General features: G+C 43.9%; 4 protein-coding genes and 2 pseudogenes across 5 annotated transcripts; 5 read left to right on the top strand and 1 right to left on the bottom strand.

Moving 5' to 3' along the window:
- The first annotated feature begins 32 nt into the window (after window positions 1–32).
- LOC127763719 (DEAD-box ATP-dependent RNA helicase 48) lies at window positions 33–5280 on the top strand. Of its 2 annotated transcripts, XM_052288502.1 has the most exons (10): window positions 33–1125; window positions 1453–1559; window positions 1775–1830; window positions 2217–2441; window positions 2536–2742; window positions 2845–2931; window positions 3435–3530; window positions 3612–3827; window positions 3989–4171; window positions 4903–5280. In XM_052288502.1, exons 1-10 carry the CDS (start codon window positions 98–100, stop codon window positions 5131–5133), a joined length of 2436 nt encoding a protein of 811 aa, XP_052144462.1. In that variant the 5' UTR covers window positions 33–97; the 3' UTR covers window positions 5134–5280. The 2 variants fall into 2 exon arrangements, with proteins under 2 accessions (XP_052144462.1, XP_052144463.1); XM_052288503.1 differs by lacking the exon at window positions 1775–1830 and having other exon boundaries at window positions 2236–2441.
- A 167-nt stretch (window positions 5281–5447) lies between these two features.
- LOC127763720 (uncharacterized) lies at window positions 5448–7376 on the top strand. The gene is made up of 3 exons (XM_052288504.1): window positions 5448–5664; window positions 5799–6722; window positions 6812–7376. The coding sequence occupies exons 1-3, from the start codon at window positions 5629–5631 to the stop codon at window positions 7346–7348; spliced, it is 1497 nt and encodes a 498-aa protein (XP_052144464.1). The 5' UTR covers window positions 5448–5628; the 3' UTR covers window positions 7349–7376.
- Window positions 7377–8369: 993 nt separating this feature from the next.
- LOC127764590 (uncharacterized) lies at window positions 8370–10778 on the top strand. Its single transcript, XM_052289486.1, has 4 exons — window positions 8370–8405; window positions 8800–8966; window positions 9353–10079; window positions 10179–10778. The coding sequence occupies exons 1-4, from the start codon at window positions 8370–8372 to the stop codon at window positions 10713–10715; spliced, it is 1467 nt and encodes a 488-aa protein (XP_052145446.1). The 3' UTR covers window positions 10716–10778.
- A 1683-nt stretch (window positions 10779–12461) lies between these two features.
- LOC127764589 (uncharacterized) lies at window positions 12462–14954 on the top strand (annotated as a pseudogene).
- A 685-nt stretch (window positions 14955–15639) lies between these two features.
- Window positions 15640–17385, top strand: LOC127761401 (uncharacterized; annotated as a pseudogene).
- Window positions 17386–17867: 482 nt separating this feature from the next.
- LOC127761402 (V-type proton ATPase subunit F) lies at window positions 17868–20944 on the bottom strand. Its single transcript, XM_052285688.1, has 5 exons — window positions 20823–20944; window positions 20550–20630; window positions 19668–19749; window positions 18953–19035; window positions 17868–18284 (listed from the first exon to the last, which is right to left on the bottom strand). Exons 2-5 carry the CDS (start codon window positions 20610–20612, stop codon window positions 18120–18122), a joined length of 393 nt encoding a protein of 130 aa, XP_052141648.1. The 5' UTR covers window positions 20613–20630; window positions 20823–20944; the 3' UTR covers window positions 17868–18119.
- Between the last annotated feature and the right edge of the window lie 9 nt (window positions 20945–20953).

Raw genomic sequence — 20953 nt, 5'->3', positions numbered from 1 at the left:
CTGGATAGGGGAAAAATCCCAGCGAGTGATAATTGATTGATAAACCCTACTGCTTCTCGCCGCCGCCGCCGCCGCCGCCGACGAGGACGCCGGTGGGATGGGGGGCGGGCCGAGGACGTTCCCGGGCGGGCTGTCGAAGTGGCAGCACAAGCGGATGCACGAGAAGCTCGCGAGGCACAAGGAGCGGGGGCTCCTCCGCCACGAGAAGCAGCTCTACCTCGCCCGCCTCCGCTCCGAGATCCGCGCTTCCCGGCTGCCCGCCGCCGGCGCCTCCCCTCCCGACGACGGCGAAGGCCCCACCTCCTCGCGCGCCCACATCCGCGCCCTCGCCGACCGCTTCCTCTTGCCCGGCGCCGAGGATCTCTGGAACGAAGACGACGGGCCCATCCGCCGCGCCGACCGGCCGCGGCCGCCGAGGAGGATCGTCTCCGTTGGCGGGAATGGCGGCGACCGCCGTAAGTTGGACTCTACAAAGCAGGAGCTACCGAGGGGTGGGAAGGAGCCGCGTCTGGCTGCGTTCAATCCTAGGAGGGATTTCCAGACGGCCGCGCCCTGGTGGTGGCAATGGAGCTCGTCTTCCGCCATTCCTTCGCGAACAAAGGAGGCATCCTTTTGTTTCTTCGGTCCCAAGAGATCCTACTCAGTGATGCCTCTGTTCCAGGCGCATCAGGAGTCCAGTGATGCATCGATGATGCCGCTGATTGCTAGAGGTCTTGCCAGTGCTCGCACTGCTCCCTCGCAGTTGAATGGAGAGAGGTTCTACTCGTTCGCAGCAGGGCGATTTGGCAGGAAATTGAGGCCAGACTCCTCAGATGAGGATGATGAGGATATATCAACTGCGAAGAAGGATATGAGGTTTGCGAGGTTTGGAGCATCCAGTGAGGAGGAATCAGGAGACGATGAATTGGAGGCGAGAAGTGCCATCAGGAAGAAATGGAGCAGTGCTGCTTTGAGGAACTGTGATAAGAAGAAGGAGAGGAGAGCGCTCAAGTCCTATGAGGAAGAAAACAACGATCTCTCTGGTAGCTTCCGAGAGCTGCGAGAGGAGATAAAGAACAGGGAAGTGTTGGGTGCTGAGCGGAGGCGTTACGAGTCGAGGGGTGAATCTTTATTTACCAATAAAAGGTTACACTTTAGTTTACCTTCTATTGCTGCCTATTTGCTCATGTAGTTTTGATTTATTTGTTCTGGAGCTTATTAGCTTTAGAACATCATATATGTATTGTTATTATGAACTTTTAGCCAAAACAACAAAAGAATTTGAAACATACGGATCATGGTATATGAACTAAGAAGTTGCTACGCATAGTCTTCTTGGAGTTTCATTTTTTATGACACTGATCTACAACAAGAATTAACCATAATAAAAAGAGAGTGTATTCCTCCTAGCATGCTCCGAAACAGAGATACTTACCATGTGATTAATAAGCCCTATTGTTTCGTTGACATCAGATTTGATGAATGTGGTATCTCTCCCCTAACAGTAAAAGCACTCACTGATGCTGGATATGTACAGACAACCTTTGTGCAGGAAACAGCACTTCCTATGTGTCTTGAAGGTACTTTCTTTTTTTATTTTCATTCGAATATGTGCTACTGACAACACAAGTTTATACTATACTGACCATGTTACTCACTTCAGTAGTTCCACACATACTACTTAGCAGTTAGCACCTTGTGGTACCATTTTATCTTTTGATTTATCTGAACATGCTACCACTGAAACCTTCAACAATCAAGAGGTTGCCCCTCACTCATCACTGTATGCATCCAGGCAAAGATGTCCTTGTCAAGGCTAAAACTGGAACTGGCAAAAGTGCAGCTTTTCTGGTAATACTCCCTCTATCTACTTTTGATAGTCATATTTCATCTTGACACACAGACCAAGGATAAGTAATTCTACTTATCATCTATTTAAACATGCTACTAGTCATTCCTCGTAAACAAGCGATTAATTAATATTTACATTTCTCAATGCCCATGTAGCCAATCATGTGTGGAAGAATGGAGAGTCACGCATTAAATTCGAGAAAATCATTAAGATGATAGGTTGTTGGATTGAAATATGCCTATCAAAAATAAAATTTTCAGATTTGGAAATATGACTATCAAAAATAGATGGAGGGGGTATTATTTTGCAAGGAGATACTTTGAGATGTTTAGTTTTTATTGTTGGTTCCTTCAACCAATTTATTCATAAATGTATTGATAAACAGCTCCCTGCAATTGAATCAGTCCTGAATGCTATGAAGAGCCATACAAATCATCGAGTGTCTCCAATATTTTCGCTTGTCCTTTGCCCTACAAGAGAGCTTGCCATCCAGCTCACAGCTGAGGCAAATGTTCTGTTGAAGTACCATCAAGGAATTGGTGTTCAATCTCTTATTGGTGGTACTAGATTCAAGCTAGATCAAAGACGTTTAGAATCTGATCCATGTCAGGTTTGTAATGTTTACTGACCTACTATAGATCAAGGTAAAAGCTGCTGATGTTTGTCGTTTGTCTGAACTATATCTTGTGTTTTCCCCCTTGAAGATTTTAGTTGCTACACCTGGTAGACTGCTCGATCACATTGAGAACAAATCTTCATTCTCTGTTCGCTTGATGGGATTGAAGTTGCTTGTATTGGATGAAGCTGATCATTTGCTAGATTTGGGTTTCCGTACAGACATTGAAAAGATTGTTGATAGTTTGCCACGTCAAAGACAGACACTACTATTTTCTGCTACAATACCAAAGGAGGTACTGTGATCAGCATGGGCAAAAGCACTAGTATTCTGTAAATTTTTATCTATCTATTTCTGTATTGATTGACAACCACATGTCTGAATTTGCCAATGACAGGTTCGAAGGGTTTCACAGCTAGTTTTAAAAAGGGATCATGTTTTTGTTGATACAGTGGGCTTGGGAGCTGTTGAAACTCCTACTAAGGTCTATACTTTCCAGTTCTACTCTAGTATATTTAGTACTGCATATCAACTTAATCTTCAATTTTTCTCATCTGCAATGTGCTCATTTTTTCTGACTCCTGCAAGTACAGAAATGTGATGTGATCAATTTTCTTAGTTTGCATTACCTAGAGCATCTGTTAGCATTTATTTTAATGTGCCAATTAAAAGAGGTCCCATTGCATTATTGCATCTATGGAAGGGACTTCCATTAGCTCTGCGTTGTTCAGCACTTTTGCTTTCCATGGATACACATACAGACATTCACATAAACAGATATCCTAGACCATACGTCTTTCTTGCCATTGTGTTGACCATTTGGATATTTTATACATTTGTACACTTTGTATAACATATAAACTATATTTCTAATGATTTTTAGCTCAAAAGTAAAATATTGCTGCGTAGTCTCTTTTTATCTTCTCCCATGGAAATAATTTTTCAGTTGCTTACTGATCCCTTGATATGTGGTTTTCTTGAGCTTAGGTGGAGCAGTTGTATCTCGTTATGCCACATGAGCTGCATTTTCATATGGTTTATCGCCTTCTCCGAGAACATATTGATCAGGAAGTGGACTATAAGGTGCTCTCATCCCTCTCTTTTGACCAGACAATTGATTAAGAATTAAAATATGATAAACTTACTTAGCCTTTCTCATTCCAGGTGATTGTTTTCTGCACAACTGCCATGGTGACTGAATTTATGTATATAATGCTTCGAGATTTGAAGCTAAATGTCCGAGAAATCCATTCAAGAAAGCCTCAGCTCTATAGAACTCGGATATCAGAAGAATTTCGAGATTCTAGTCGCTTGATTCTGGTGACCTCAGATGTTTCAACACGTGGAGTGAATTATCCAGGTGTCACCCTAGTCATTCAGGTAGTCTTTTTTCTTTTAAAAATGTAGTTGTTAAAGTTCAGGACAGAATTGCTACTTTGCTGAAGCAAAAGCAACTGCTGTAGTGGACCTCTCTGCAGCTGATTGTATGGCTGCTTCTTCACTGCAATTACTATTTTAACATATATACTATTTTGGTTTAGGTTGGTGTTCCTTCAGATAGAGAGCACTACATCCATCGACTTGGAAGGACCGGAAGAGAAGGTAAATCTGGTAAAGGGATTCTTTTGCTTGCGCCATGGGAAGAGTATTTCTTAAATGAGATACATGATCTCCCGGTGCAGAAGTCTCAAACACCAAACATTGACGAGGAGATGAAACGAAAGGTTCGAATGAGCTAATTTTAACTTGTCTATTCTGTTAGGGCAGCATGAGCTAGCATATTATCAGAGCTAGATATTATTAAATCACTACTGCTACTCGGGCATACAAGTCTTGTACCCCGCCAAATTTGCTACTTTGAGGCTGAACTACTGATAGGTGATAGCTAGTTTAAGCTCCTCTTTTTCTCTTTGTTTGCTTTGATACGTTCTTTTGGAGGAATATTTTTCTTACTTTGCACAAAATAGCCAACATTCCTAGCACTATTGCTTTTGTCATGTTTCGTTTTTGCAGACTGCATTAGCCTCCATGCCATATTGTTTACTGTCTTTGATACGATTCGTTGTATTTAGGTTGAATGAGTAGAGACGTACTATGGTGTTCAAAAAACAGTTGATGTGAGCCTGGCACTAATTAGCCTGGGACTTATATATCGCTTATGGATAGGAGTCTAATCTAAAGATTCATAAGTTATAGCTAAATGCTGTTGCATAGATTTTGCACTAACCATGACATATGCTATGAACTATACCATTTTAGTTTCTGTTTGAACCATTGTTTGTACGAATAACCATTTTATCATTTTAAATTCCATTATGTTAGTATAACCATTTTACACCGTCTATGGGGATTTGAGTAAATATAAGTAGGACATTTTCCCCCCTACAGCGGTGTGCGTTCGTTGTCAATTGTATCTCCAGCTTGAACGAACATGCATGTTCCATTTGTAATGCAGGTTGATGGTTCAATAAAGATAGTTGATATGAGCATCAAGGAGGCAGCATATCACGCATGGCTTGGCTACTACAATTCAATAGGTGACGTTGGAAGAGACAAGACCATGCTTGTTGACCTAGCGAACAGGTTCTGTAAATCCATCGGTTTGGAAAAGCCTCCAGCACTGTACAGGAAAACTGCTCTGAAGATGGGCCTTAAGGATGTACCTGGGATTCGAATCAGGAAATAGCAATTGCATCTCTTTCCTTTTTCTTTTACTGAAAGATGGCAGATAGATTGAGTGAGAGAGTAGTAGTATCTGTTAAATGATGCCATGATGGCGCTGAACAATTATGGAGTAATATATATTTTTAAAATTTCTGAAAGGAGGCAAAGCCCTCCGTATAGGATGTGTCAAATTAAAGCCAGACGGACTGCAAACTAGCTAGCTATGTGCATGGTCATGGCGCAGGCGCACCCTGAGCTGTGCCCGAGCAGCGTGCTTCTAGCTAATCTCCATGCGTCTCTTGCCCTTGTGCCTCCTCCAGGCTCCAATCCCAATCCAGACTCCAATCCAGAGTCCTCCGTTTTGGAGACGGAGACGGATGAGTAGTTGCCCGTCGGTCTTCTCCTCGGCTCCTCCTTATATGCAGGAGGAGCTGACGTTCGTGTTCATCGCAAACAATAAGCGCAATAGCCAATAAACTCCAATCCATCCATCACCCAACCTACTTACACCACCACCATGAAGAATAAGAAGGGTAGTCGCCGCAACCGCAATGTAAGCCGCTTGCCTTTTCTTCTTTTTTCATCTCTATTTACTTCTTGCATATTATTATTATTTCTTTGCATTTGTATGCCTGCCATCTATATGCATGCACGGTTTAATTTTGTTTCGCAATTATATTCATGCAGAAATCAGCAGCTCACAATAACCACCTACTAGTAGTGGATAGGTTCACCAAGCTTCCTGATGATGTCCTGCTCAACATCCTCGAACGCCTCAACACCCCCGACGCTGTCAGGACATGCCTCCTTTCTAAGAGGACGATCCACCTTCGACATTTGCTCTCAAACTTAAACATTTCGCTGCATTCCTTTTTGCCCCATTATTATGGTTATTATGCCACCTCCAAGGATGCAATTCAGATTCAGATGAATGCTGCTGTGTCAGATGCAACAGACAGCATCCTCAATTTCAGAAACCAAGAGATTCCCCTTCGCCAACTCAGCATAACCTTCTACCTCAAGTACTATGATTGTCTCGCCATTGGCAAAGCTGTTGCCCGAGCAATGGCCACCCACAGCCACAACCTCGACAGCGCTGAATTCATTATTCTGACAGGGAAGCGGGCACTATATTGCTCTATCGACGATCTCCGCCACAATGGCAAGCTGCTCATGACATTTTTCGGTGCCTGTACTGATGCATTTGCCGGCCTTACACGTCTCCACCTACGCAACTTAAGGCTTGCTGAAACTGACATTCCAAACATCATCGCCACATGCAAACGGCTAGAGTATTTGAAATTGTCCGCGTGTCAAATAGAGGATAGTGTATTGCAGCTGCAGTTGGAACACCCACACCTTGTTGAGCTTGATATCTCCACTGCGAACTTAGACCTAGTTGAGCTCAACTCCCTACCAAACCTCAAACGATTGGTTTTTAGTGTGTGGGTTTGTCCCCAAGAACCCTTGTCTTTTGGCAACGTTCCATTGCTTTCAAGCCTAAGCCTCACTAATGTAGCCATGAGATGGCATAAGGTTATCAGGTTAAGTCAGTTCCTTGCTAATATCACCTTCATAAAAGACCTGCACCTCAATTTCTTAAGTGAGAAGGTAATTTACTTTAAGCAATCCTCTCTCTGGTTATTTGTTCCTTGTTCTTGACATAAATCTGAATCCTTTATTAGTGATATGTACTGCAGATTTGGGTTCATCCGGAGTGCCCGGAACTGTTGGCGCCTGTTCTCCAGAATCTGCAAGTTTTGAATCTGGATGAACTCCCTGAAGAATGTGATATCGCTTGGACAAGTTTCTTTCTTGAGGCCGCACCCTCCCTGAAGGAGATGTGCATCACAGTTTGGGACCATTGGTGTGAGATTGAGACAGACAAGGTGGAACGGGAAGAACAGGGTTACTGCGACAAAACAAACTTGGAGTGGGAGTCATCTGCACCTGATGGTTTCAGGCATTACAACCTGACTAAGTTTACCATCTATGGTTTCCAACCAAATGAGAACTTCCTTGGATACATCAGGCACATCATGGAAGCTGCTGTTAACCTAGAGGACATATCCCTGTACGACAGGAAGGTGCTTGAGTGCTGTGAAGACTTGGATCCCAAGATCAAGGTTGCTCCGTCAAGGTATCCGCAGACCATCGTGGAGCAGGAGCTGCTGAGGAAGCAAATTACGGAGGGATTGGTGATGGCGTCGCCTCATGTAATTCACTTCCGGTCTTAATTTTGCTCGGTGCAAAACTGTGATTCGCTGTGTGGTACTGGAAATAATATATGCTGAATGTTCTGAATATTTTGGTTCCTTTTCCTTCTTTGTTATGAAATATTCTGGTTTCAAACGTTTAAAGGCATTGATTGAACTTGTCTTCTTTCCTGCAACCTTGGTTTCAGGCCGGTAGCCAGCACATATTTAAGCTTGCTGCATAATAATATATATCCTGAATATTCTGGTTTCCCTTTTCTATTTGGTGCAATGAAATATTTTCCACCCTTTGTCCAGTAAGAGAGCTTGCCATCCAGCTCACAGCTGAAGCAAATGTGTTTTGTTCAAGTACCACCAAGAGATTGGTGTTCAATCTCTTATCGGTGGTACTAGATTCAAGCGAGATCAAAGGCGTTTATAATCTAATCAATGCCAGGTTTGTAATATTTACTGACCTACTGAAGATGAAGGTAAAAAGACTGGTAACTGTTTGTCTGAAGTGTGTGTATATATAGGCTGTGTTTAGATCCGAAGTTTGGATTCAAATTTCAGTCCTTTTCCATCACATCAATCTGTCATACACACATAGCTTTTTAGTCACATTATCTCTAATTTCAACCAAAATCCAAACCTTACGTTGAACTAAACACAGCCATAGTAGCAATCGGTTTCGTTCCGTAGCCTTCGCCTGGAAAAGTCTATCCGGACACGCCACGCCTCCATCCATCAGCTGGTGACTAGTACTAGTATTGAGTTTCTATTGTTGATTGATTCCTTTAACCAATTTATTCCAAAAAAAAAAAGTATATATAAACAGCTCCTGCAATCGAATCAGTCTCGAATGCGATGAAAAGCCATAAAAATCATCGAGTGTGTCCAATATTTTCCTATTCTAATCGGATTCAATCGGAGGCGCCTTCTTTTCCTCTTCTTCTCCTCTCAGTATATAAACAAGTCAGGAGGAGCCGACGTCCATCGCAATAAGCGCAGCGCTGGTCTGTTCTGGTCAGGCCCCGCCGTTGAACATTGGAATTCATTAACCATGAAGAACAAGAAGGGTAGTCGCCGCAACCGCAATGTAAGCCGTCTATTCCCTTCCTCAGTTAATTACTACCTTCATATTTTAATATTTAATGTATAACGCCGTTAACTTTTTATTAAATGTTTGATCATTCGTCTTATTAAAAAAAATTTATGTAATTATCATTTATTTTATTATGATTTGATTCGTCATCAAATGTTCTTTAAGCATGACATAAATATTTTCATATTTGTATAAAAATTTCGAATAAAATGAATGGTCAAACGTTGGCCGAAAAATCAACGGCGTCATACATTAAAATACGAAGGGAGCACTTACTGATTTGCATTGCATCTGTCATGTCAGTCCTCTCTTTCCCTGTCGATCCATGACTACTGTTGCACTAATTAATTTATTATTAGTTTCACAAATAAACACTATATCGATGCAGAAATCAGCTCCCGTAATGGTGGTGGATAGGCTCACCACGCTACCTGATGACATCCTGCTCAACATCATGGACCGCCTCGACACCCCCGATGCCCTCAGAACCTGCCTCCTCTCTAAGAGGACACTCCACCTCCGACACATGCTTTCGCGCTTTCAAATTGGCCTACGGGGAAGGAGGATTTTCAACCAAAATATTCCTTGGTGAACCGGTCGCTCCTACTAAGATTAGAAATTCCCCAATAAAGCTGCTAGTGCCGGGTAAACTCATATTGGCTAAAGTGAAAAAGAAGAAAATGGTAGAGAAATTCGGCATGGTGCCCTCCGTCCCAAAAAAAAAGACAAACCCTGTTTCCGTACCCAACGTTTTACCATCCGTCTTATTTAAAAAAATTATAAAAAAATTAAAAAGACAAGTCACGTATAAAATATTAATCATGTTTTATCATCTAACAATAATAAAAATACGAATTATAAAAAAATTTCATATAAAACCGACAGTCAAAGTTGGATACGGAAATCTAAGGTTTGCTTTTTTTTTGAACGGAGGGAGTAGTTTCGTTCGCGCCAGATCCTGATTATGTCACTTTTAAGGAGACTATCGTGATGAACGCCGCCGTGGCCGATGCAACGGACAATGTTCTCAATTTCAGAGCCAAAGGGATCCCTCTTCGCCAACTCAGCATATGTTTCTACTTGAAATACTACGATTGTCTCACCATCGGCAAAGCTGTTGCCCGAGCCATGGCAACCCACAAGCTTGACAGCGCTGAGTTCAGAATTCTGACAGATTATAAGCTACATTATTACACTTTTTATGGTCTCCGCAACAATGGGAAACGGCTCATGATCTTTTTTGGTGCTTGTACTGATGCATTTGCTGGGCTTACAAGACTCTACCTACAGAACTTGAGGCTTGCTGAAACTGACATTCCCAATATTATTGCCACATGCAAACGATTAGAGTCTCTGCGTATGTTCATGTGTCAAACAGAGGGTACTGTGTTGCAGCTGCAGGTGGAACACCAACGGCTTGTTGAGCTTGATATCTGCCACGGATGTTTAAAACTAGTCAAGCTCAATTCTCTACCGAAACTCGAACGGCTGGTCTTTTATAGTTGGAGACATCCCCAAGAACCCTTGTATTTTGGCAATGTTCCGCAGCTGTCAAGCCTAAGCCTCACTAATGTAGGTCTGAGATGGCACAACCTTATCAGATTAAGTCAGTTTCTTTCTAATGTAACCTCCATAAGAGACCTGCATCTCAACCTCGAAAGTGAAAGGGTAATTAATTTAAGCAAGCCTCTCTCTCTATCATGTTATGAACATCTCATTCTCAACTTAACCCCTGCATCCTTCCTTTATGACTTGTTTGTATTACAGATTTGGGTTCAGCCAGAGTGCCCGAAACTGCTGGCGCCTGTTCTCCAGAATCTGCAAGTTTTGACTCTGGATGATCTCCGTGAAGGATGTGATATCGCTTGGACACGCTTCTTTCTTGAAGCTGCACCCTTCCTGAAGGAGCTATGCATCACAGTTTGGGACCATTGGTGTAATATTGTGACGGACAAGGTGGAACGGGAAGAAGAGGGTTACTGTGACAAAACAAACGTGCAGTGGGAGTCATCTTCACCTGATGGTTTCAGGCATTGCAATCTGGTTAAGCTCACCATCTACGGTTTCCAACCTGATGACAACTTTTTGGGATACATCAGGCACATCATGGAATCCGCGGTTAACATAGAGGAGATATCCCTGTACGACCGGAAGGTGGAAGATTGCTGTGAAGAGTTGGATCCCAAAATCAAGGTTGCTCCGTCAAAGTATCCGCAGACCGTCGAGGAGCAGGAGTTGCTGAGGAAGCAAATTACAGAGGGATTGGTGATGGCATCGCCTCATGTAATTAACTTCCGGTCTTAATTCATCAGCGCGAAAATGCGATTAGCTGAGTAGCAATAATGTATGCTGAATGTTCTGAATATTTTTGGTTTCTTCTTCTTTCCTTTTGTGACGAAACACTCTAGTTTCAACCGTTTCAAGGCATGCATTAGAATTCTCTTGTTTCCTGCAACTTGGTTTCAGGCCAGTAACTTGGATATACTATAATGTAAGCAATATATTTTGAATGTTTTGAATATCCTGGTTTCGTTTGTACATATGTATGGAGTATTAAATATAGATAAAAAAACCAATTACACAGATTGCGTGTAAATTGCGAGACGAATCTTTTAAGCCTAATTGCGCTAAGATTTGACAATGTGGTGTTACAATAAACTTTTGCTAATGACGGATTAATTAGGTTTAATAAATTCGACTCGCAGTTTCTTGACGGAATATGTAATTTATTTTATTATTAGACAACGTTTAATACTTCAAATGTGTGTCCGTATATCCGATATGACACGTAGGAGTAAATTTTTTTTTGCCAACTACACAAGGTCTAGTTATTTATAGGAATAATGTCACATAGTACAAAAATCACCTTTAAAAACCACTGAGGAAGATCAATTAATATATTACTAGTAGTTGTAACATACTAACAGTTGTGGGGTGTCATAGCTGAGGGAAAAGTACACCGAAGGTCCCTCAACTTTTCATCGAGTTACAAAATCGTCTCCCAACCGCAAAACCAGATACCGGAGGTTCCTCAACTAACAAAACCGTTCGCTTGAGATCCTTTGGTGGTTTTGACCCCGGTTTTGTCTGACGTGGTGGGTGAGTCAGCGTGGGCCCCACCTGTCAGCATTGCCACATCAGCCTTCTCTCTGTGATTGCGAGCGGCGGGGGAGGGGCGGCGCGCGGCCGGCGGACAAGCAGCGCGCGGGCGGCGTGAGAGGAGGAGGGCGTCGGCGACAGGCGGCCGGCGGCCGGCGACGCGGCGGTGGGGAAGGGGCGGCGCGCGGGCAGCCAGGGGAGGCGCGGCGCGCCGACGGCCGGGGGCGGAGCGGCGATGCGGCGGCGGGGGAAGGGGCGGCGCGCGGGCGGCGGAGGAGGGGCGACGCGCGGCCGGCGGACGAGCAGCGCGCGGGCGGCGGGAGAGGAGGAGGGCGGTGCCTCAACGGCGGCCGCCAGCGGCGGCGGCGGCGATGGGGAAGGTCCATGCGGAGGAGGAGTACGAGGTGCTCCCGCTGAAACCGAAGGTGGCGCCGGCGGCACGGGGGGCATGAGCCTAGAAGGGAGAGCGTGGAGCTGGCACATCACCTTCTCGATGTCGAGGACGAGGCGCTCGGCGAGAGTGCGGCTGAACTCCTCCCGGTCGCCGCCCCTCCCCCGCCGCCCGTGCGCCGCCCCTTCCCCCGCCACCGCGTCGCCGCTCCTTCCCCCGCCGCCGCGTCGCCGCTCCGCGCTTAGCCGCCCGCGCGCCGCCCCTTCCTCCGCCGCCGCGTCGCCGGTCGCCGACGCCCTCCTCCTCTCCCACCTCACAGACTCGCTGTCGGAGAGAAGAGAGAGAGAGAGAGATGAGGATGAGAAAGAATAGAGAAGAGAAGAAAAGAGAGAAGATTGATGTGGCAATGCTGACAGGTGGGGCCCACGCTAACTCTCCCGCCACGTCAGACAAAACCGGGGTCAAAACCAACAGAGGACCTTAAGCGAACGGTTTTGTTAGTTGAGGGACCTCCGGTATCTTGTTTTGATGTTGGGGGACGATTTTGTAACCCGATGACAAGTTGTGGGACCTTCGGTGTACTTTTCCCCATAGCTGAGGTAGAAAGGATGAGTGGGCCCATTTATATCGGCGGCCCAGCAAAGTGTACTAGGCCGTCGTCCCCGAGAGGCCGAAAAACCCTAAATCCCATCGCCATCGGCAACGCACGCCGCCGCTAACGGCGAACGGCGATCTGGTCTGATTCTGATCTTGTTCTTCTCCACAATGGAGTTTCTTGATATGACTTGCCGAAATAGCAGTCGAAAAGGGAGTGGGGGATTTCGATGTCCGAGAGCCAATTTCGCATAGGATCCGGCCCGGCCGACCGAGCGCCTTCATCCATATTTATATATCTACTAGTATAGAAGAAACACAAGAAGATCGCCAACACATCTGATTCCGATCTCATCCACCAGCGCCCGCTTCAGGTCATCCATGAAGAACAAGAAGGGAAGTCGCCGCAACCGCAACGTAAGCCGCCGCCGCCTCCTATCTTCTTCCATCTGCATCTCTCTCGCCTGTCTGTCAGATCCATGGATGTTGCTATGCTGTCTCTGATATACTACTTCTAAATTATTTATTATTATTGTTATGTGCTGTAAAAACATCAATTTAGTTTAGTTTACATTTACGTTATTTGTTTTGTGTTTTGTTCGTAAGTTATACTACATTGGTTCGCTGCCTGGTGCCTGCCACTAATATATTTAGTTTCCGCAATTTGCAATCGATGCAGAAATCAGCAGCATCCACTGGTTCCCTACCACTACCAGTGGATAGGCTCACTAAGTTACCTGACGATGTCCTGCTCAACATCCTGGACCGTCTCAACACCCCCGACGCCGTCAGAACCTGCCTCCTCTCTAAGAGGACGCTAAATCTCCGACATTTGCTCTCGAACTTTGTCATTAGTGCTGGTTCCTTCTTCCACGGTTCTCGTTTTGTCTCTTTGCCTCATCTTATTCAGGCCAACAGCGCCGTGGCTGATGCAACAGACAATGTCCTCAGTTTCAGAAGCCAAGACGTCCCTCTTCACCGACTCAGCATATGTTTCTACTTGAAATACTACGACTGTCTCACCATCGGCAAAGCTGTTTCCCAAGCCATGGCCACCTACAACCAAATCGACAGCGTCGAGTTCATCATCTTGACGGAGCTGCAGCCAGAGTGTTACACCGTTGATGATTTCCGCCGTAATGGGAAGCAGTTCATGACCTTTCTTGGTTCTTATCCTGATGCATTCGCCGGCCATACACAGCTCTTCATCCAGAACTTGAGGCTTGCTGAAGCTGACATTCCCAACATCCTCTCCACATGCAAACGGGCTGCAGTATCTGCGCATGTCGGTGTGTGATTCAGAGGATAGCGTGTTGCAGCTGCAGCTGGAACACCCGCGGCTTGTTGAGCTTGACATTTATGATGCAGGTTTCCACCTAGTCGACCTCAAATCTCTACCCAACCTCAAGCGGCTGGTTTTTGGTATGTGGGTCTCTCCCAGAGAACCCTTGTCTTTTGGCAACGTCCCAATGCTTTCAAGCCTAAGCCTCAACAATGTAAGCGCGGGATATCAGGAGGTTTTCAGGTTAAGTCACTTCCTTGCTAATGTCCCCAACATAAGCAACCTGCACCTCAGCTTCGCAAGTGAAAAGGTAATAATAATTACTTTAAGCAAGCCAAGCCTCTTTGTCAGGTCAGGTTATTTGTTCCTCATTCTTAATTAACTTAAAACCACATTCTTCCTCTTTTTTTTATTACTTGTATTTGCAGATTTGGGTTAAGCCAGAGTGCCCGAAACTTCTGGCGCCTGTTCTCCAGAAACTGCGGGTTTTGAATCTGGATAGACTCCCCGAGGGATGTGATATAGCTTGGACAAGATTCTTCCTCGAGGCAGCGCCTAACCTGAAGAAGATGTCCATCACAGTTTGGGACCATTGGTGTGACATGGAGACTGACAGCGTGGAACGGGAAGAACTGGGTTACCGTGACAAAACAAACGTGGAGTGGCAAAGCTCACAACCTGATGGTTTCAAGCATCACAATCTGGTTAAGCTCATCATCTACGGTTTTCAACCTGATGACAACTTCGTTGGATACATCAGGTGCATGATGGAAGCCGCGGTTAACCTAGTGAGGATATCCCTGTACGACAGGAGGTTCTCTGATTGCTGCAGTGACCTTGATCCCAAGATCAAGATCAAAGTTGCTCTGTCAAGATTTCCGCGGACCATCAAGCAGCAGGAGTTGGTGAGGAGGAAAATTACAGAGGGACTCGGGATTGCTTCCTCTGATATAATTCGCTTCCGGTCTTAAATCTGAATTTACTATGCGCAAAAATGTAAATCTTGGTTTTGCTATACAGTAATACATATTGAGTTTTCTGAATATTCGGTTTCTTTTTTTTCACTCATCGTGTTTCCTGCAACTTGGTTTCGGACCAGTAACTGGAGTAGTGTATGTGAATGTTCTGAATATTCTGATATTCTTTTGGTGCAGTGAAAAAATATATTCGTTTATCCTTTCCCCTACGGTTACTATTTACCCCACTATTTAAGCTTAGTATGGGGTTGTTAATTTTCACCTGCCATCGCACTCTCACTTTTTTAAGACCTTTAGAATTAGTGAATGGTACTACCTCCGGGTAAAAACTGTGTATTGTCCATTCCAGGTTTGTAATGTGTATTGTCCTACTTAGAGATAAATCCTAAGGGAAAGTTGAGATTTGCCTAGATCTTGCTCCTGGCTTTGGCAAGCAATAAACAAAAAACACTTTCAGATGTGTTTAGAGAATGGAGATTTGTTTTCAATATGAACCGGCAGTCTACAAACCTGGAATGCTACTTCATACAAACAGTAAGAAGATCTGTTTTCACCAACTAAATTCTTCAACGGGGGAAAACACAAAGATAGTTCATACAAACAGTAAGTAGCCTTTTAAATCTGTAATGGACTTGTTCCCAAAAAGAAAATTCTGTAAAGGACTCAATCTAACAAACATGGAAATTCTTCTCCTTCGTTTCGTTTAGGAGACGGACGGAGGACTAGTTGGCAGTCGAGGTCACCGTCCTTCTCCTCCTCTTTATATATTCATCGCAAACAATTAAGCATATATAAGCGCTGCTGCAATATTAAACAACCAATTAAGAAATCGAATCCATCAGCCAAGCTACTTTACACCTCGTTGGAATTAACCACCATACCATCATGAAGAATAAGAAGGGTAGTTGCCATAACCGCAATGTAAGCCGCCTAACTAGCCTTTTATTCATCTACTATTGTTTCCTTCCTTCCTTTTGCATTTCTCTATCTGTATTCTCTTGGATATGTATGCATGCACTAATTAATTTCGTTTTGCAATTATATTGATTGATGCAGAAGAAATCAGCAGCTCACAATAACCCCCAACTAGTAGTGGATAGGTTCACCAAGCTACCTGATGATCTGCTGCTCAACATCCTCGACCGTGTCAACACCCCCGATGCTGTCAGAACCTGCCTCCTTTCCAAGAGGACGATCCACCTCAGCCACATGCTCTCGCGATTCCAAATTAGCGTTGATTCCTTCGTGCCCGACTGCGGTTATGCCACCTTGAAGGATACAATCCCGATGAACGCTGCTGTCGCCGATGCAACAGACAGCATTCTCAATTTCAGAAGACAGGATATCCCCCTTTGCCATCTCAGCGTTTGTTTCTACTTGAAATACTATGATTGTCTCACCATTGGCAAAGCTGTCGCCCGAGCCATGGCCACCAACAACCTCCTCGACAGCGTCGAGTTCATTATTCTGCCAGAGAAGAAGCCGGAACATTACTCTACTTATGATCTCCGCCACAATGGGAAGCAACTCATGAGATTTTTCGGTGCCTGTACCGATGCATTCGCTGGCCTTACGCGTCTCTACCTACGCAACTTGAAGCTTGGTGAAACTGACATTCCGAATATCATCGCCACATGCAAACTGTTAGAGTATCTCCGTTTGTCATTCTGTGAAACAGAGGATAGCGTGTTGCAGCTGCAGGTGGAGCACCCACGACTTGTTGAGCTTGATATCTATCATGCAAGTTTAGAACTAGTCGAGCTCAACTACTTACCAAACCTCAAACATCTGGATTTTAGTTTGTGGGTCTGTCCCCATGAACCTTTGTCTTTTGGCAATGTCCCACTGCTTTCAAGCCTAAGCCTCACTAATGTAGCCATGAGATATCAGGAGGTTATCAGGTTAAGTCACTTCCTTGCTAATGTCCCCAACATAAGCCGACCTGTACCTCAACTTCGGAAGTGAAAAGGTAATTAGTTTAACCAAGACTCTCTCTCTCTCTCTCTCTCTCTCTCTCTCTCTCTCTCTCTCTCAGGTTATTTGTCCCTCATTCTCAACTTAATCTACATCCTTTATTGCTGGTATGTATTGCAGATTTGGGTTCAGCCAGAGTGCCCGAAACTGTTGGCGCCTGTTCTTCGGAATCTGCAAGTTCTGAATCTGGATGAACTCCTAGAAGAATGTGATATTTCTTGGACATGCTTCTTTCTCGAGGCAGCACCCTCCCTGAAGGAGATGCGCGTCACGGTTTGGGACCATTGGTGTGGGATGCAGACCGACAAGGTGGAACGGGAAGAACAGGGTTACTCTGAAAAAGCAAACGTGGAGTGGGAGTCATCTGCACCTGATGGTTTCAGGCATTACAACCTGACTAAACTCACAATCTATGGTTTCCAACCAAATGACAACTTCCTTGGATACATCAGGCACATCATGGAAGCTGCTGTTAACCTAGAGGATGTATCCCTGTACGACAGGAAGGTGCTCGAGTGCTGCGAAGACTTGGATCCCAAGATCAAGGTTGCTCCGTCATGGTATCCGCAGACCATCGAGGAGCAGGAGCTGCTGAGGAAGCAAATTACAGAGGGATTGGTGATGGCGTCGCCTCATGTAATTCACTTCCGGTCTTAATTTTACTCGGTGCAAAGCAAAACTGTGATTCGCTGTGTGGTAATAATATATGCTGAATGTTCTGAATATTTCGGTTCCTTTTCTTCTTTGTGATGTAATACTCTAAGTTTCAAACGCTTCAAGGCATGCTGACTGTTACGAAAATGCTGGTTCCTTTTTTTTATGTGATTAACCATGTTTTAATCTCTTGTTTCATCTCCAACTGGAACTTTTAGTTCCAGATTATAAGCCTGGACATATATTTATGCAATCTGAATATTCTGCTCTCAAACGTCAACTTCTCTTCTGCACTGCAATTTTGCTTCAAAACACGCGCCTAGTCATCTAAGCTGTTGAAAATCTATTCTGTTGAGACGGGCAGATTTTTTTCTCACTGGCAAACTTTGGTCAATATGACCATTAGCCTCTTGTCAATGCCGTATTTACACGCTGAAAGACAAAAGCACTTACATGCCTGGCAGTAAATAGATGGACACATATAATTACCACAAATGAAAATCATCGTTTATCAACATCGACATACAATATGTCCGTTTGTGAACACCAGAGTCATACACAAAAGGAGTTACATGAATTCATCGTGTCTTTATTTTGTTGTAGTTCATCTGCCCGATCGTCCCTCTCATTATTCACACAAAAATGGAGTTTACAATAATAGGCATAAATTGAGCAGTTTCAAAGGGTAAATGTTACACACAAAGTAGGATGCCCATGTTGCATAACACTAACAGTTTTTATCGCCTATCTGATGCCACCGATTCAGCAGAAAACAGGTACTTCACGCGAGAAAGAACAGAATCGTGTGCTGGGTCATACGGATGATCCTTGGATGGGATCTCCAATATAGCAGGAACGGGCCTGTTGTAGCTATCCACCAGGAACCTTATCATGTTCGCAACCTGTCAAATGAAAAACAGAAAACAATCAGGATTTGTCTACAACGGATGACCATTTTAGGCTGCACAAAATTTCCTAAGGACTACAACTACGAAGGCTTGCAGAGATGTAGGAACCTTAATTCTGTGGAACTGACTATTTTCTATTTCTTCTGAATCAGGTGTCATGTTGAACAAATGTTTCTACACCCATTGCTGTTAACACTACATGTCTAGCCACAACTCTGTAAATAGGACTGAACAAGTGCCTTGACTAGTTAGATCTAACATTCTAGCTTTAAGGCTAGCTAGAGCTATAGTTTGGCTTTACAACGTTCTATAAGCACCTTAGCATGCTACAGTTTGGCTTTACTGATATGTAAGCATATCAGTGAACTGGATGATAAAACAGACAAAAACAAAAAATTAACATTGATATCGTTGTTATTATACAACTTTGTTGGCTATGCTCCTGCCACATGCCATATTGAGAACTCCGGAGATGTAAAACACTCCAACAAAAGAAGGCCAACTATCAACCAAAGACACATAATTGAATCTGAGTCTAGAATTGAGAAAATCTTGCTTTGCCATTCTCATTTTATAAGACCTGGATAAGTGATAAGATGATCATTGATCATCTTAACAAACAGAACAAGAAATAGCTGGATGTATACAATCAAGATACTTACATATTGGCTGATGAGAACAATTGCAATGTCCTCCCTTGTAGTGAATTCCTTAAATGCATCTTCGATTTGTTTGACTGTTGTTTCTGTAACATGTCATGGTAAAACTCATTGGTATGAAGTCTATGGAGTACTAATTTAACATAGCATATAGGAAGTATGGTTACATAATATAATCAACAAGGATAACATAACAATGAACCATAAGTTCAGGGATGCTATTTATGTCCTGAAATAAGAAATCAATTGCCACTGAGATGCAAGATCCAACTTTCTTCATTACTGTTAAAAAAAAAACCAGTTACCAAACCGAAATGCAAAACATGTCTATATTGCTCTAGTAAGCAAGAAATTCACAGGGTCAGTCCAACCTTCTAGAAGTTTGACATCCCTGACCAAAATAGGCACCACTACTACATTGACAGATTTCCAAAAAATGAATTTTAATCATGAAGAAAGATCATTTGACACAGTGCATCCTCTGTATTGTGGTAAAACACTAAACAGCAATAAGCCAATAGCTACTAACAATGGAAAGATAGATTTACATTGATTTAAAATGGTACATGCAATTGGGTAATGATAATATGTTTTTTGCACATGAGATGATCAATAGAGTGTCACGCGATGTTCCCCTTATATATAGTCAGAATAAAAGCAGCCTGACATTGATGGAAAAATTAAACAGCTTTGCACGTTAGAAAGTTGAGGTTATTACTGTTATCAACAATAAGGTAATTTGTCTTTTTCCTCAGATCAACATTGCCAACTCCAGCCAACAAAAACCCAGTGACCGTGTCCTGCAAACACAGGGGAGGAAACAGAATATTCCTTTCAGATGACTATAATCATGATTAAACACTGGGGAACCTGGCTACTCTTAGAGCAGCTTATGTCAAGACCAACAAAAGAGTGTTGCATATTTTTCTATTAACAAAGGTAGGATGCGGTTTTGTGTCAGTTCTTTATTAAGAGCTTCAGTTTACTCCTCTGGTTCTCATTGAACGATGCTGATTGGAAACTATGGGTTGCTACTGTGAATTAACCGATCAGGAATTCAGGAGTACATGTGAAGCAAGTGAGAATGGAAGTATCAAGTGTCCTTGAGACAATTTTGCTTAAGCAACAGCCAGCTTTCATTCCTCATATTGATCATCGGCATGTTATTATAGAACAAAACACTATGCATTATACTTTATTTCTTTCCTGTAACCGTAGTATTCCAATTCCATAGCTAGCAAAATGCGTGACAAAATTACTAAACTCGGGTGATTGGACAAGTAGTAATAAGGCAACAAGTTGAGCAACTAGAGAAGGACTGGAGATTATGCACACATCTGGTATTGAAAAACAGTTTCCCTTATAACATACATACATACATACATGCATGCATGCAACAGAAGTGCAGTGATTAGCTAGTTAGTTGGAGGAATGGATTGAGGCATCCCATCCCTGCAAGTGCAAGTAAATGGATCGCTAGCAGACATGACAAGACAAGAGTGGGCATTCGGCAATTCAGGAGGTATGGTATGATTGGGGCTATTCAGGAGTTGTGGTATGATTGGGGCGCAAACATGAAGCTAATGTTGGGGTGGCGTACCTCGTCGGCGATGATGGCGATGAGAGCGGAGCTGTTGGTCGGGATGCTGGGCCTCCCCGCCATGGAAACTTAACTAACTAACTGGCAAAGGAGAGAAGAAGAAGAAGAAGAGTTAGATGAGAGAAGAAAATTGCGATGCGATGGTGGATCGATTAGGCCATCTGAATCTGAGACTCCTGTGGATGAATCCGCTTGGATCGTCTCGACTCTGGAGGCATGGGCAAGGGAGGGAAAGAGCATGGGAGTGGAGCTAGGGAGGAGCGCGGAGCTCACCTGAGGCGGTCGGTGGATCGCCGGTCGCCGATCGAAGCGCGCGCGGTGGATCGCCGATGGATCGCCGCTGGTGTCCGTGATGTCACGAGGGAAAAACCAAGGGAGGAGGAGGAGGAGGAGGTTTTGGGCCC

This window comes from Oryza glaberrima, chromosome 2 (assembly GCF_000147395.1).
Source record: "Oryza glaberrima chromosome 2, OglaRS2, whole genome shotgun sequence".
Classification (NCBI taxonomy): domain Eukaryota; kingdom Viridiplantae; phylum Streptophyta; class Magnoliopsida; order Poales; family Poaceae; genus Oryza; species Oryza glaberrima.
This window is presented reverse-complemented; position numbering and strand designations above follow the sequence as displayed.